General features: G+C 40.5%; 1 protein-coding gene across 2 annotated transcripts in view; it reads left to right on the forward strand.

The window, feature by feature from the left end:
- The window catches only part of LOC136886370 (aminopeptidase N), a 323,565-nt gene that overhangs the window by 263,487 nt on the left and 42,452 nt on the right, over window positions 1–17,626 (forward strand). For both annotated transcript variants that reach the window (XM_067159117.2, XM_068231042.1), the window contains exon 9: window positions 11,047–11,435. In XM_067159117.2, the coding sequence (XP_067015218.2) occupies window positions 11,047–11,435 (389 nt within the window). The remainder of the gene's footprint in view (window positions 1–11,046; window positions 11,436–17,626) is intronic.

The following is a 17,626-nucleotide window of genomic DNA, read 5'->3' on the forward strand; positions in this document are numbered from 1 at the left end:
GAATGTATCATTTGGAGAGAGTTTATCACCTTTTCTGAAAGTCATTTGTTTAGTTTTGTCATGATTTATTTGTAAGTCATTTTTAGGGCCCATGAAATAAGTCTGTTTAGTACCTCCTGGAGCTCTTCTCTGTCTTCTGAACCTATTACTATATCATCTGCATAGAGTAGAAGTATTGCTGAACTGTCTTTAATGATACTTGTAATGTCTGCTGTCATGACATTGAACAGAAATGGGCTAATCAGATCTCCTTGTAGAACACCATTAGTTTGAATTAAACTCTTAGATAAGGTGATGTCATCAGATATTTGGATGAAATTGTATTTTAATATGAAGTATTTTAGTTACTTGATGTGCTTCGCCAATCAACAGACTGAGTTTTCGGATGATTGTTTCACTATTTATGAAGTCGAAGGCTTTTCTACAATCTATGAAGATTACAGAATATTTTATCCCTGGATGTCTTATTGTATCTTGAACATGTTCTAGTAAGCAGTTCACAGCATGGAGAGCCAAATTAGTTTTCTTGTATTAGGACATCTACTTCATCAGTAAGACTGCCGTTTAAAATTTCCATGAATATTTTGAAGGATGTGTTTTCGAGGGCTATTCCTCTGTATGAGGTTTTCCCTTTTCCTTTGAAAATAACTTTTCTTGTTGATGTTCTCCATTTAACATTCCTCGATCGACGGTGTCACGTGTGTATCTGGAATACCTCGTGGAAGGCATTATCATCCACAGTGAATTTCGAAGTAGCCGACCACGGATGCTTAATGATCATGATTAGTGGCATCCGGGTAGAATTTCCCGTGGTAACAAACAAGCCAGACTGGCTCAAATCACATCAACATTCAATAGCAAGCAGGTCCGATTTCTTTAACCCCTTCAGGATCAGTGTCCATAACAATGGGCATAGCATATTTTCATTTATAACAGAAATGAAAAGGCTTCCGCAGTGTTTTTTGACTGTTTATCCATGTCAGTTGACATACATACTCAATGCACATTCAGTGCTGCAGCCAGTGTTGGTAACGTCAGAAGACTTACCAGAGTGCCCTTGTTAACACCACGACCCCAAGCACAGCGTTTTACCCGGGCGCGTGACGTTGCTAGTTGTATCTTGGAGGCCTGTCGACATGTAGCTTGTTCCGGTGAGTCACTGTTCCAGTTGTTTCTAGCCGATTTTAGGGTTCGGATGTGGGATAGGATCCATGAATCCATGGATCCTAGTTTTCAACAAGGTACCATACAGACTGGAGGTAGCTCTATAATTGTGTGTGGTGTGTGCTCCACGTGGAATAGGCTGGGTACGCTGATCTAACTAAAGAGGTCGTTGACCAGTGACTGCTATGTTGAACTGCTTTGTGACCACTTTCAGCTCTTCATGGACTTACATACCCCCACAACGATGAGATATACCAGCAGGATAATACACCGTGTCATCGGGCCCAATTTGTCCAGAATTGGTTCGAGGAGCGTTCTGGAAATTTTCGATGACTGTTTTATCTACCTCGTTCGCCTGATATCAATACTTTCGAGCATTTATGGGACGCGGTGGTGAGGTCGATTCACACTCAAGACCCTGCACCTACAAATAGCAGGAAGCTCTCGGTAGCTATCCAAACGGCATGGGTCAGAATCCCTCCACAGGTGTTTCTTCCACTTAGAGAATCGATGCCGCAAAGAGTTGCTGCGATTGGCCGAGCTAGAAGAGGGCCTACACGATACTACACCTTTATCCTATGACTTTTGTTACTGCAATCTAGCATGAAATACTGTAGCAACCGTACACATACTCACTTATTTCATGCTCATGAAATGTTGTTATACCTGTTACGACCTCAGATGCCTCATCACTAGTCTATAGGACGATCAACACCTCCCATTCTTGCAGGATGGTTGTTGAGGGCAAGTTTTGGAAATTCTGTCTTCCTGCCCACATGGTTATTCAAGTTTTCCTACTATTTAAGACTTTCTCTGGAAGTGAGTCGATGTCTTATGTCTCTCATTCTTACTTTATCTTGAAGGGAGTATGCATCGAGAAATTCGATTTCGAATAATAGTACTTCATTTTAAAAATTCTCTTTATTCATCCATGTCTCACACCCTTGAAGAAAAGTTGGTACAGCCATTGTTTTATAAAATTACATAATTGTTTGTTTTCACATCTTTTTTGAGTAACCTATTTGTCAAATAGTCCCACACATACAGCTTCTTCTCCACGTCGTTATCGTCATTAAATAACATTTCACATACAATGTCTGAAGAAAAAGGAGTTCTCATCTATTGGCCGATTGTCGATTGTATTTTTACTCTAATAGGACTTCCCTTTCCAAGTCATAACTTTCCGCAATTGTTTTAACTGATTCTGCGTGTTACTATATGTGTGTTAAATGGCTGTCCCTACCTCAATTCTCTGGCTAATTGGAACCTTCGTGGTGATAAGTAATACACAAATAACAAGAACTGACCTAGGTAGGTTGGATAGGAAAGATGAAATTGAGTATTCTGATACAACTTGAGTACAGCTAATGACAAATCATCTTGGTTTACATGACTGTCTTTCCACAGTACAAATGGAGGGCTAGAATATCTGAAGTATCATTGTAATGTCTAATGAAGAAGTTCCTCTTCATGCATTCTCAGAATATCGAGTGTAGAGTTAAAATGATTTCGTACCAGCGAAGTTTGAAAGAAGTGTAACTTGCTGAAACATGCATTGGAAGGATAGAACATGGAGTAACGGGACAATGGGCTATAAAGCTATGCTCTCCATTAAGCTACGTTATCGCTCGTAAACTGCTCCAGTTCCAGTAAGTACCAACGGGACGGTATTTAGCTCACTACGAAATGTTTCCTGTTCCCTCGCATGTGTGGTATTTGCTGAAGAAATGATTCGCTCCATTTCAGAAAACATGAAATTTGTCTCTTACTGGGCTTAATTCATTAATCTTCAATTTCTAATAATTAATTCGTATTTCTAATAAATGTGTTTTGTCTATCTGGAAAATTTACTTGATTACTATAGGAGTAATACAAATGTTGTAGTTCAATGGTATTTCTTTTCAAATAACACCGAGCGAGATGGCCGTGCGGTTAGGGACGCGCAGCTGTGAACTTGTCTTCTGGAGATAGTGGTTTCTAACCCCACTGTCGGAAGCCCTAATGATGGTTTTCCGTGGTTTCCTACTTTCACACCAGGCAAATTCTGGGGCTTTACCTTAATTAAGGCTACGGCCGCTTCTTTCCCACTCCTAATCCTTTCCTATACTATCGTCGCCATAAGACCTATCTGTATCAGTGTGACGTAAAGCAGATTGTTAAACAATCAAATAAAAAGCAACTTTGAGGGTAACGATAGTTTAAACCCTGTGTAAAACTTTAATTTCGATTGGAATATCTTAAAGAATTTCTCTCTATAACCTCTTGGTCGACATTAATATACCGAAGGTATTTATGCCTGGCATAAAACATGACTGAAAGAGATAATCTTCCCAGGTGCTCTCAATTTTGGAGCGTGGGTTGGCAACCATGGGGTTCTTTACTACGTCTAATATTGTTTAAACTTATTTGTATCTACCTCCTAATTTTTTTACCTTTCTTATCTGATCTGTCTTGGACATTTCTCATTTCCTCCCTATTTTGAAGGTATACCTTCATTTTTATAACATCTCCCCATTTGTATGATTGTTGAAGGCTGATAGGAAAGTTTTCCAATGACGTTCCGTTTAAATTATAACAATGCGCTTTTCCAGATTAAGTTACGATTGACCCGAAAGTATCTGAACGCATGCAATCAGCCATACTTTTATCGCCAGTATTAGAGGAAGTGAATACAAATACACTCATGTTCATAGAAACCAGAAAACTTTCAAAGACTAGAGATAGGAAGTTCATATTCACAGGACATGTGCACTAATATGTTCTGAGGAAATGATTAGCATTTGAACGATGTCGGCCCTCAGGTTCAAGGTCCACATCAATATCTCGGCACACCACCTCTGACTGGTAAAATATGCCTGCGGCTCTCGTTGTTACTGTAAACCAAAGGTAATGGAGCAGACGTGCAGGATGCCTCGCAGACGTATGCGAGTGAGTTTGAAAGTGGGCGCATTATTAGCATGTGAGAACGTGATGCATCCGTCCTGGAAATTGCTGCTCGTGTGGGTCGAAGTGTGTCGGCAGTGCAACGGATGTGTACAGAATGGTTCACAGAAGGCCGTAGAATACGACGAGATGGGTCTGGTCCGACCATCCAAGCTACACCCCCCCTCCCCGGAGAAGATCGAAACCTCACCCGAATGCCATTGCAGGACAGATCTGCGTCCTCTTCGGCTCTAGCGCAACAGTGAAACAGAGTAACACATCGTACACTATCAGAGGAGTGACAGTCCGTTACCGTTTGTTACGGTCTGAGTTACCGGCGCGTCGTCCACTTCTCCACCTACCCTTGACTAATGTGCATAAACATGCTAGACGGCAATGGTGTATGGAACGACGTCACTGGGGGCAGGAATGGTAGCAGATAGTTTTTAAAAGACGAATCCAGGTTCTGTTTGTTTGAAAATGATGGCCGCATTTTGGGTCGCCGCAGACAGGGGGAGAGGCATCCCATTGACTGCATTCGCACAAGAAATACAGCGCCGACTCAATGCCTTATGGTGTGGGGTGCGGTTGGGTACAACCACAAATCACAGTTAGAGCGCGTCCAGGGCACTGTGACCAGTTTGACCTACGTGAATGACATCCTGCGACCCGTGGCCATACGTTTTCTGCACGATACCCCAGACGCCACATTTCAGCAGGAAAATGTGCTACCATATATTGCTGCACGAACACGTGACTTCTTGTTGTCAAAGGATGTCAGACTGTTGCCCTGGCCCTCCCGAACACGAGACTTGTCGCTAATTGAAAATGTGTGGGATGTGGCGAAAGGGCAGGAGCGGCGCCGTGACCCAGTGCCAACCACGAAAGATGAACTGTGGAACCAGGTGAATGTATCATGGATGGCTATACCCTAGGACGCAATTTGCATCTTATACGCGTCGATGCCATCACGCATGGAAAAAATTATGAGTGCCCATGGAGGACCCAGTGCCTACCAGGTAACAGGAAACATGATGAACCTAGGTGACTGAAATGCTGATCGTTTCTGCAGAACATTCTAATGAACATGTCGTCTGAATATGAACTTCCTATCGCTAGTCTTTCAAGATGTTCTGTTTTTTATGAATATTACTGTACTACTACAGAAAGTGAAGTCTGAATGTAGGCGGATAAGGGAAAACAATTTCTAAAATAGGAAGTTGGACAGAAGTACATGGAAATGATAACTGAAACGTTCCTAAGAACAGGCAATCAGCAGGTTAATGATATAGAAATTGAATGGTGGCTTACAGGGATGCTGTAATAGGAACGGCTAGATAATACCTAGAAAGAATTGTGTGTAATGGCTTGAGAAATCGAAATTTTTGGTGGAATGATAAAGTCATGGCAAATATGAACGTTAAAAGGTGTATATCAGAAACAGCTCCAGACAAGATCCAATGTACATAGGTAATTGTACGTCAATGAGAGAGAGTGAAACAAATCGTGTAGAGTGAAAGAAAAATTAATGCAATCATTTTTGTAAATAAACTGAAAAGTCTTGGTCAGACAACAGGGAAATTTCTGGGCTATAATAATGAATATTAGAAAGGGAGGGAAAATTGAAATATTTAGTTATTTCGGTAAATCTGTAGATATCTGTAGATACTCATTGTAGATACCGGCGAGTCGCTGGACAGATGAAAGGAATACTTTGAAAATCTCCTCATTGTAAACGAAAATTCTTCTGTTGAAGTCGCGAACAACCCATTTCATGAGGAGGAGGGTAATGATGTCAGTGAAATTATGTTTGAGGAAGTGGTATTGATAAATTATAATGATGGTAATGATAAATTAACTACGTTGTCATAAAAGAGCAGAAATGGAGGAAATCAGATCTGAAATGTGAAATATAGTAGGAAGGCAGGGATAAAATAGCAACATGGAGTAATATGATCAACATCGAATGCGGGTGACATTGAGTAAGATGACCGATAATAGCACCTATTTACTAGCAAGGGAACAGGAATTTTATAACAACTACTTAGGGATTTCGCTAATCAGTATGGCAGGCAAGGTGTTCACAGGTATTTTGGAAAGGAGGATGCGATCAGTGGTAGAAAAGAAATAAGTGTGGTTTCAGACCACCGATGATCTCACTGGACCAGAATTTCAGTATTCGTCAAGCAATTGAACAATTTTACGACAAGAATATACAGTTATATACATATTCCGTAGATCTATAGAAGGCGTATGACAGAGTACCAATGGAAAATATTAACTGTACTGAAGGATTATGGAATTCGGGAGGGCTTATTACCGACAATCAAAAGTATTTATGTTGACAGTCGGGTCATAGTGAGAACTGATGGTAGAATGAGTTCTTGATTCAAAGTAATTACAGTAGTTAGACGGTGCTGTAATATTTCATCTTTATTGTTCAAATTATGATGTTCATGGATCATTTACTGAAAGGGAGGGATTCAGTTGGGTGGAAATTTAGTAACAGTTTACACTGTGCTGAAAGTCTCTAGGACCTAAAAAACGATGCAGGAGTATGTAACTAGCCCGGGGGGATTATTTCATGTACTTAGGAAGTGTATTCCCCCTAGATGGTAGTATCGTAAGTGAAATTGAATCTAAGTGCAGCAAAGCTAATGCTGTGGGCTCGCACTTGTGGTCAACGGTATTCAGTAGGAAAGAAGTCAGCTCTCGAACGAGACCATATTTACATCGGTCTATTTTCAGGCAAATATTGGTGTATGGGAAGGAAAACTAGGTGGAGTCAGAATATCTTATTCGTAAGTTAGAAGTAATAGCGGGAATTACTTTTTAGTGCAAACAAGCGTGAACAACGGCAGAAGGGTACTCGGAATGAGGATGTAAAGGCTAAGTTAGGAAAGAATGAAAGAAGCTGTACGCATAAGCCAGCTTCGATGGTGGCGAGCAGGATACGTTATTGTGACGAATAATGTACATGGAGGGTAAGAGAATCAGACGGGGACAAAAGTGACGATAATAATAACGGCGTGTGGCCTCCGGAGGGGCAAGCAGCAGGTCTTTCGATTTGACGCCGTAGAGGCGACGAGCGCGTTTGTGAGGATGGGGCCCTACCTAAGATGAACTCTAAAGCTGAAGACGTCACAAACACCCAACCCCCGGGTCATAGGAATTGACTAATGAAAGATAAAATCCCCGACCCGGCCGGGAATCGAACCCAAGATCCCTTGAACCAAAGGTCAGCATGCTAACCATTTAGCCATGGAGCCGGACAGTTACCGGAAGAGGAGCAGGAAAGGTACAGCTTAAATCCCCTCTTTCAGGGGAAAACTGACTAAATGGAGTACTCCAACAAGAAGTCTTTCAGAACTCTAATCTTTCACTGGAGAGAATTTCGGATGAATTGATCGATCAATGTATTGTAATCAACCTAAAAGTGAGTTTATGATTTCGAAGATTATATTTATTATTATTATTATTATTATTATTATTATTATTATTATTATTATTATTATTATTATTATTATTATTATTATTATTATTATAGTTTATAATATCCTAATTCTATATGCAGACTACCGACTCAGTTGTTGCGTTGACAAAATCCTCAGAAAGCACTTAGGTACTATTTGTCTGTCGTTCAACACACAATGCAATGGAGAGCAGGTAACTTATTTCATTTGTGTAGTGAATCGGCACATACGCCATATTAGTCCGGATTCTCTCATCTAGACACAAATTTCTGTAGGCAGATGACTTAAGTCTAGTAATTTTGTCATCATCATCATCATCATCATCATCATCATCATCATCTGTTTACCCTCCAGGTTCGGTTTTTCCCTCGGACTTAGCGAGGGATCCCACCTCTACCGCCTCAAGGGCAGTGTCCTGGAGCTTCAGACTCTTGGTCGGGGGATACAACTGGGGAGTATGACCAGTACCTCGCCCAGGCGGCCTCACCTGCTACGCTGAACACGGGCCTTGTGGAGGGATGGGAAGATTGGAATGGATAGACAAGGAAGAGGGAAGGAAGCGACCGTGGCCTTAAGTGAGGTACCATCCCGGCATTCGCCTGGAGGAGAAGTGGGAAACCACGGAAAACCACTTCCAGGATGGCTGAGGTGGGAATCGAACCCACCTCTACTCAGTTGACCTCCCGAGGCTGAGTGGACCCCGTTCCAGCCCTCGTACTTCAAATTTCGTGGCAGAGCCGGGAATCGAACCCGGGCCTCCGGAGGTGGCAGCTAATCACGCTAACCACTACACCACAGAGGCGGCTAATTTTGTAGGAACGAATTACTTCTAAACAGACGGCCACCGTCTTGTCTAGGAACGTATTTTAGATACCAGTTATAGACCGTGGAAATAGGTGGTTGCCTTTATCAGAGTATGCTAGGCTGTACGTCAGTAAGATCACTGCGAATCGATAGTTAATGATTCCTACAGATATTGTGATACTTTCCAACCATATGCGAAAGTGTGGCGGATAGATGTGACTCCGTACAGGAAACCACTTAGTTAATGATGGGTTTTATTGTTCCCGAAATCAGCCTTAAGGTTAACACCTTATATTTTGTTGAAATGAGGACTGATAAGCTAAATAAACTGGGTCACAGTAGTCAGCGGTAAAAAAATTAAAAAAATAAAAAAAGCAATAGAATGTGTGAGATGAAAAAGGAAAAGATTCCACTCGCAGTAGTTTTCGGTATGTGTATGTTGGGTATTCAGCCCGAAGGCTGGTTAGATCCTCTGAAGTTCCGCCAACAGCTGTCATAAATAGCCTAGGCCTCACTGAAGAGGCGTACTATGGAAATGAGGAGTGATGTAGTTTCCCGTTGCTTTCCACAGTTTTCGGTAAACTAAAAAATCTGTTTTACTACAAAAACTATTACTCAGATTGATAAACGTACAATTACATGTTTGTTTGTTTGTTTGTACTGTATATTAGCCACCATGCTGCAACATACGTATATAACCAAGTAGTATTAATTTTCTGGCTCCTGGATCAATTTAAAGTCAATGGAATTTTCTCCTTCTATATCTCACTGAGTTTGGAAATGCTAAGAGTTCACAATATTTTTAATCATTTAGAAATTTGCTTTTTTACTCAATCTTATCATTAATGTTTGATAAATTATTCATAACGTAAAATAATATTCTTTTAGTAGGCTATACTGATCATTTCATACAAAGAATTTCTATAATGTCTTGTAACACTAGTCACTGTCATCAGTACCTGGATCACTTGTTGATGGACAAGTTAAAATATTCTCATAAAACTGTTTGTGTTAATGAGGTATATAGTTCATGACTTTCGCGACGCCATATAGTTTTTTCCTTAATGGAACTTCTCCGCCATATGTATTTTGTGAAGGAAGGTTCAGATTTCCTCCTCTAAAACAGTCTGAAGCTTTCGGTAAGCAGGTCGTCAACGAACTCCTTGGCTGCAACATACCCTGGTTCCTCTATTTTGAAAGTCAGATGTTGTACTTACTTATTTTGAATGATTATTTCGAGTCTTAAGAACTCTTAGGACGTCTTCTTAAAATGGCAGGCCACCTTTTTTTTGTAGTCCTTAATTTCTTCATTTAGTACCGTGGGAACTCAAAATGAAAGGGCTATCATTTTTGCCTCTATGATCATTTTAACATATTTTCCTGGCGTTACAAAAGTAAGTTGGTAACAAGTTGAATTTAAGGAGGAAATAATTACTGGAATGTTTTCTTTTTAAAATCACTCTGAACTTCAAACTCCAATAGCGCCATAGAACTTCATTCACTCTTTTCCTTGTTTCCACTTTTTGATGCGACTGCATAAAAGCTACACAACAGCTATCTTGGTTTAATTTGACCAAAAAGTGGATTTTTTTAAATCTCACCCATTCAATCAATGGCTGATTATCGAAGGGAAACAGAATTAGAGCCTTATGTTTAACCACATAGTTTTTGAACGACGTTATTCCAAGTGTTTAATTTTCAGCTACATTTGTGAGATGTTATTTAAAATTCAGTGTCCTATTTACGGTTATTTCGAGTCTTAAATAAACTTTCGGACGTCTTCTTAAAATGGTAGGCCACCTTTCTTTGTAGTCCTTAATTTCTTCATTTAGTACATAATGAACTCTTATTAAGTTATAAGTGAATATTAATATCTGAGAGTGTGTTTTCAGGATGTATTTCCAACAATGTATTATCGAAATGAACTTGAAGGTCTCTCTTTGCCAAGTGGTTTGTTAGAGGGAACGAGAAGACTTGAATTTAGGTCGTTCTGGGCTGGGGACGCTGTTTGCTGAAATAAATGCCAATTTTGTAGGATGTTCACTGAGAATATCTTGTGTCCCTTCTAACCCGGTATTCTTGCTTGTAGCTAGAGCCAAATCGTCCAAATAACCGAATCTCTGGGATTTTCTTTCAGGCACGTAAGCTATATACCATACATGTTGGAAAGAAGGGAAGCTAGATGAGGACCTTTAGGAAGACCATTAAGTTTTCCCTTGCCACTTGTGGCGTTGCCCAAAACAACCCTAAACACTCTCTCACTCAGCATGTTGTCTACAAGTTATATTATGGTTCTACAAAGACGTTACAAGAATCGGTTTATATACTAACCTTTCTCTGCACACAGTGTCGAATGTAGCTTTCATGTCGACGAACGTCGCGAAGGTCTTCAGGCACTGCTGGATCCCAGCCTCAGTGAATGTAGATAATGAAACCACTAGATAACTGCAGCTGCGATGGGGTCTAAAACTAGCTTGTCCTATCGGAATTTGCTCAAGCAGTTTAGGAACTATTCTGTTGAGAGACATACTAAATTTCAATGTTTTCAGTTTTATCATTGTAAATAACAGACTAATTGCAGGTAAAATTGTTCTTCATTTATGTTCTTTGTTCTGTTTTCATAAATATTCCTGTGATAGGAATATTCTGTGAATATTTCAATGAATAACGAGTGTGTTTCCAGGATGTATGCGAACGCCAACGAGGATGATTTGTGGACAGCTCTGACTGCAGCCACCACGAACCAGACAGGCCTGCTGCCAGCAGGCGCTGGAGTCAAGGAGGTGATGGATTCTTGGACTCGTCAGGAGGGCTTCCCTGTTGTGACAGTAACTCGGGATTACAACGACGGCTCCATGATGCTGTCCCAACAGCGCTTCACGCTCAGTAACACTACAGACAAGGCGGCCGCCGAGCGCTGGTACATCCCCGTGAGCTACACGAACCAGGAGGAGATGCGTGTCTACGAGACCCGACCACGAGTGTGGCTCGATGTTAAGTCTGATCGACGCGTCGAAGGCGTCACCAAGCCTGGTTCCGACAACTGGGTTCTTGTTAATCTGCAACAAACAGGTCAGAACTCAGCACTTGTCGATCAAACACCTTCCTTCAGTTTTAACATATTAGAGACTTGGTCATTCTATTTTAATTTTTCTTTCATTCGTCTGTTTGGCATATTCATAGGAACTCTATCTTCTTCACAGGAATTCGCCTTTCTTCTTAGAACTCTAGGAATTACAATACTCTTCCTCATAATCATGGATGACCATCGGCTGGGTAGAAAATATTCATTGTTGTCCTTAGACATATGTATTTAGTCATTCCATTGCCTACTCCCTAAATTTCTGCCCCATATAGTAATTCCATTTAAAGAACAGGTCATCTTAGTGTCACAAATTTTTTCTTCGAATTGGGGAATACGCCTTTTTTAAAAAAAATTCTTACCAATCATGGATAACCATCGGCTCGGAAGGTATTATTCATTTTTGCAAACTTTTGTAGTTCCATTTGGCCAAATATTTTGTTACTATCATTATCTAAATGTATACTGGATATGCTCACGCTTGAGTCCCAAATTAACATTTATCTCGGGGATGTTCGGTTCGTCTCTAAAATCAAAATATATACTAATAACGCGCTCAAGTAATACTACAGGGGTGAACTGAGCATGCAAAATTTTATAGGAGTAAGGGCTCCTCCACGTTAAATGGAAGGGGGCTGGGATAGAAATCTCCACAATAGGATAGGGAAGATAACATTATCGGTTTCCACGGGGAGGACCAACTGTCTACAAGAAAAAGATAACGGAACTGTTTCCTTCTCAAACGCATAAGGAGCAGTTTATTAAATTGAGCCATGCAATGCGTAGGATTAAGCCTGAAAACAAAAACATAAAAATCATACAATCATTCTGATGGCCGAAACGATGACCAACTGGGGAAAAACAGCGACCCTTGCAACCTGTAACGGTCGAACCCCGATCCGTATGGGTCGAACTTATGGCCATTTAGGGGCCATGAAGTCGCTTTCACGTTCCCCGCGATGAGTTACCCAGAGCTATTTACCACACATCTAGCCTGGATCCTACCTAAGAAATGCTATCATTAACAAGAGGGATTTCGACGGAGGGACCCTAGCCTAACTGTCCAGATGTACGAGCATGACGGCATCATCTCTACTGAATGAATCTTACTTACTTTTTACAACGTCTCTTCAACACAGGAAATCCTAGGAAGGTGTCTGCGAAACTTCACATAATTATTAAATTCTCCAGCTGTAGGCATCACAAGCCTTTATGAACCTCGTCTCCCAGGAGAAGCTCCCTCGGTGGGTGGGGGCGGTAGAATAACACCCACGGTATCCTCTGCCTGTCGCAAGAGGCGACTAAAAGAGGCCTCAGAGGCTCTGAAGTTGGGAGCGTGAGTTGGCGACCACGAGGCCCTTAGCTGAGTCCTCGCATTGCTTACACTTTTGCCAGGCTTCTCACTTTCATCTATCCTATCCGACCTCTCTTGGTCAACTCTTGTTCTTTTCTGACCCCGACGGTATTATGTTCCCGAGGCCAAGGGAGTCTTTCATTTTCACGCCCTTCGTGACCCTCGTCTCTCTTTGGCCGATACCTTAATTTTCTGAAGTGTCGGATCCCTTCCATTCTTTCTCTCTGATTAGTGTTATATAGAGAATGGTTGCCTAGTTGTACTTCCTCTTGAAACAATAATCACCACCACCACCACTCCCAGGAGAAGCCTAACTCGCTGGCATGTAAACAGCTTGGCTCATGGCAACCACCATTATCATTATTACTATTAGTATTATTGAAATGTGGACATCATTCTCGTTATTATTATTGTTATTATTATTATTATTATTATTATTATTATTATTATTATTATTATTATTATTATTATTAGCATGATACCTGTAAAACAATCAACACCTTTCTTTCTTTGTCCGGGTATATTTTTGAATCTTTACTTTCAGGATTTTTGTTATCTTCCTGTGAATTTTTGTGGATTTCTTTATTCAGACGTTGATTGACATTTTACGAACTCTTCTGTAGTTTTAGAGTTATTATTGTGTGTCTCAATACTTGATTTAGTTTGAGATTATTTAGTTAAATTTTGTCCTTATGGCAGCCCAGATTGTCTGGGAAGTAGTTGATCCGCTCAAATAAATAATAAAAGTAAGTTATAACTGAAACAGACTTTCAACGTATTAGGTCGTGTTACGTACATCTAGTACGTGTTGAAGAAATGTTAAGTACAGAACAAAAATGGCCAGTCGGACACCAGTGGGATCTGAAGCCACAACCTCCCGATTTCGCGTCGGTTGCTCTACCAATTGAGCTATGGTGGCCTAGGCCATCTTTGTTCTGTTTGAAAGGATCTGAGCTACAGGACTGGCACTGCTGCTTTCAAACAGAACGTGGTGATCTGACGGACCGAAGCCTAGCACATCTATCCTCCGCCGGTCCCCGCTCCTATACTATATCCAGCAACAAGCCGCATGGGAGAGTTGAAGGGAGAGGTGCGAGAGCCTGGGCTTGTATCAGTCTCCGATGCCTTGCTCTCAGAAATATGTGCGACGATTTTTTCTCACTGTTTTGAAGTTTTGTAAATGGAACAGTGTTTCAAATGCTTACGTTATAATGTGCTTTAAACTTCCATCATTCTCAATTAAGATTTGGGCTTCACTGATAGCCTTGGTAGCCCTCAGTATACGCCACTGATATTTTCACTTTATTGCTTCCCCTAGGGGTGCCTTGCCTCCATAGTACTTCTATTTCAGGTAGTAGGTCATATTTGTATCAAGCTTGGTTAAGAGCTATGCTGGAACATGCACAGATACTGGGTTTCACATCTTCTAACCCCTATTCCGATGGGGATAGAACTTTGACTTAAACAACACCCGGAGTGTTATTATTACCTCAGAGATCCTTAAAGCTGTAGATTCGACACTATTTTCATTTATTTTTATGTTTCCCTCTCCACTCCCACCTCTAGAGGTGCCCTACATTGTTTTTCTCCAGATAGTAAGTCGTATGTGCTCCAAGTTTTGTTGAAATTTGTCCAGTTGTTTAGGAGGAGATGTGGAACATACATCCATCCATTTATCTCTCTCTGTATATATATATATATATATATATATATATATATAATATATTTATTTATTTATTTATTTATTTATTTATTTATTTATTTATTTATTTATTTATTTATTTATTTATTTATTTATTTATTTGTAGCTGCTCAGTCAGTAACAACGTTCAGGTGAAGTGAAATCCCGTAATTAAGTAATCACTCTCGACGTGTTTATTTTGCGAGATAGAGTCAAAAAGAACTCGTTAGCATAATGATAACAACAGATGCAGCAGCCCTTAGCTGAGCCTGGAATTCCATCCTATAACTTGTACCAGGCTCCTCATGCGAACTGTGAACTATTTAGGTCATTGATAGGACTCGTTTTAAAGTTGCTGATACGTTTAGGAAAAGCCCCTTTGTTGTCACTCCAGGTAGAACAACAGAGGGAAGATGAGGGACAGGGAACTGTTGCTGAGATGCGTGGAAGTCGGAGGAAAGGAAAAGGTAGGGAAGGGAAATGTAGAGTAGAGGATAGGAAAAGACAGGTGGAACAGGGTCATGGGAAGGAGAAAAGGGAGGAGGAAGTAGCTTCTGCAGCAGTGAGAGAAGATAGGGCTGACCAGAAGGGGAGGGGATCAGATGAGGTGGGGAGGGTTGAGGCTCTGGTCATGGGGGATTCCATCGTTAGACACGTGGGGAAAGTGTGTGGAGGAAAAGGAACCAGGGTAGAATGTTATCCAGGAATTAGGTTGAGGCAGATGTTGAGGAAAGTAGAAGAGAGGGAGGAGGGGAAGGAGAAGGTGGTAGTGTTTCACGTTGGTACCAACAACGTAAGGCAAGCTGATATAAGTACCAACATAGTTGGAGATGTGTGGGATCTGGTAAATGCAGCACGAGTGAAGTTTAAGAAAGCGGAGATTGTTATTAGTGGAATACTGTGTAGGAGGGATACTGACTGGAGGGTGATTGGGGATTTAAATGAGACTATGGAGTGGGTATGTGGGAAACTGGGAATGAAATTTCTAGATCCTAATGGGTGGGTAGGAGATAGGGATCTGCGCTCAGATGGCCTTCATTTAAACCGCAGTGGTACATATAAGTTAGGAAATTTGTTTGGAAGGGTAATAGGGAGGTACATTCAGGGAAACGGGATGGCCTAGGGAGCGGTGATAAGGGAACAGGGAACTGGAAATCAAGTAGGGATGACATAAAATTGTTAGTGTTGAACTGTAGAAGTATTGTAAAGAAAGGAATAGAATTAAGTAATTTAATAGATATATATTTATCAGATATTGTAATAGGAGTTGAATCATGGCTGAGAAATGATATAATGGATGCAGAAATTTTCTCACGGCACTGGAGTGTGTATCGTAGAGATAGGATAGGAATGGTAGGAGGGGGAGTGTTCATTCTGGTGAAAGAAGAATTTGTAAGCTACGAAAAAGTTAAAGATGAGACACATGAAATTCTAGGTGTAAGGCTCATTTCTAAAGATAATAGGCAACTTGATATATTTGGAGTGTACAGATCGGGAAAGGGTAGCACTGACGCGGATTCAGAATTATTTGATAGGATAGTCAGCTATGTGGGAAACGACATGGAAAGAAATGTGATTGTAGCGGGAGATCTGAATTTGCCAGATGTAAATTGGGAAGGAAATGCGAACGACAGGAAGCATGACCAACAAATGGCAAATAAGTTAATATGGGAAGGACAGCTGATTCAGAAAGTGATGGAACCAACCAGAGGGAAAAATATCCTGGATGTGGTGCTGATAAAACCAGATGAGCTCTATAGGGAAACTGAAGTAATAGATGGTATTAGTGATCATGAAGCTGTTTTTGTGGTAGTTAAAAATAAATGTGATAGAAAGGAAGGTCTTAAAAGTAGGACTGTTAGGCAGTACCGTATGGCTGACAAAGAAGGCATGAGGCAGTTTCTAAAAAGTAACTATGATCGGTGGAAAACGGTAAATAAAAATGTAAACAGACTCTGGGATGGGTTTAAATAAATTGTTGAGGAATGCGAAAACAGGTTTGTACCTTTAAGGGTGGTAAGGAATGGTAAAGACCCACCTTATTATAACAGAGAAATAAAGAGACTAAGAAGGAGGTGCAGACTGGAAAGAAATAGAGTTAGAAATGGCTGTGGAAGTAAGGAGAAATTGAAGGAACTTACTAGAAAATTGAATCTAGCAAAGAAGGCAGCCAAGGATAACATGATGGCAAGCATAATTGGCAGTCATACGAATTTTAGTGAAAAATGGAAGGGTATGTATAGGTATTTTAAGGCAGAAACAGGTTCCAAGAAGGACATTCCAGGAATAATTAATGAACAAGGGGAGTGTGTATGTGAGGATCTTCAAAAGGCAGAAGTATTCAGTCACCAGTATGTAAAGATAGTTGGTTTCAAGGATAATGTCGAGATAGAGGAGGAGACTAAGGCCAAAGAAGTAATAAAATTTACATATGATAACAATGACATTTACAATAAGATACAAAAGTTGAAAACTAGAAAAGCGGCTGTAATTGATCAGATTTCTGGGGATATACTAAAGACAATGGGTTGGGATATAGTACCATATCTGAAGTACTTATTTGATTATTGTTTTGTCGGAGGAGCTATACCAGATGAATGGAGAGTTGCTATAGTAGCCCCTGTGTATAAAGGAAAGGGTGATAGACATAAAGCTGAAAATTACAGGCCAGTAAGTTGACATGCATTGTATGTAAGCTTTGGGAAGGCATTCTTTATGATTATATTAGACATGTTTGTGAAATTAATAACTGGTTCGATAGAAGGCAATTCGGTTTTAGGAAAGATTATTCCACTGAAGCTCAACTTGTAGGATTCCAGCAAGATATAGCAGATATCTTGGATTCTGGAGGTCAAATGGACTGTATCGCGATTGACCTGTCTAAAGCATTTGATAGGGTGGATCATGGGAGACTACTGGCAAAAATGAGTGCAATTGGACTAGACAAAAGAGTGACTGAATGGGTTGCTATATTTCTAGAAAATAGATCTCAGAGAGTTAGAGTAGGTGAAGTTTTGTCTGACCCTGTAATAGTTGAGAGGGGAGTTCCTCAGGGCAGTGTTATCGGACCTTTATGTTTTCTTATATATATATAAATGATATGAGTAAAGGAGTGGAATCGGAGGTAAGGCTTTTTGCGGATGATG

This window comes from Anabrus simplex, chromosome 1 (genome assembly GCF_040414725.1).
Source record: "Anabrus simplex isolate iqAnaSimp1 chromosome 1, ASM4041472v1, whole genome shotgun sequence".
In the NCBI taxonomy this organism is placed as follows: domain Eukaryota; kingdom Metazoa; phylum Arthropoda; class Insecta; order Orthoptera; family Tettigoniidae; genus Anabrus; species Anabrus simplex.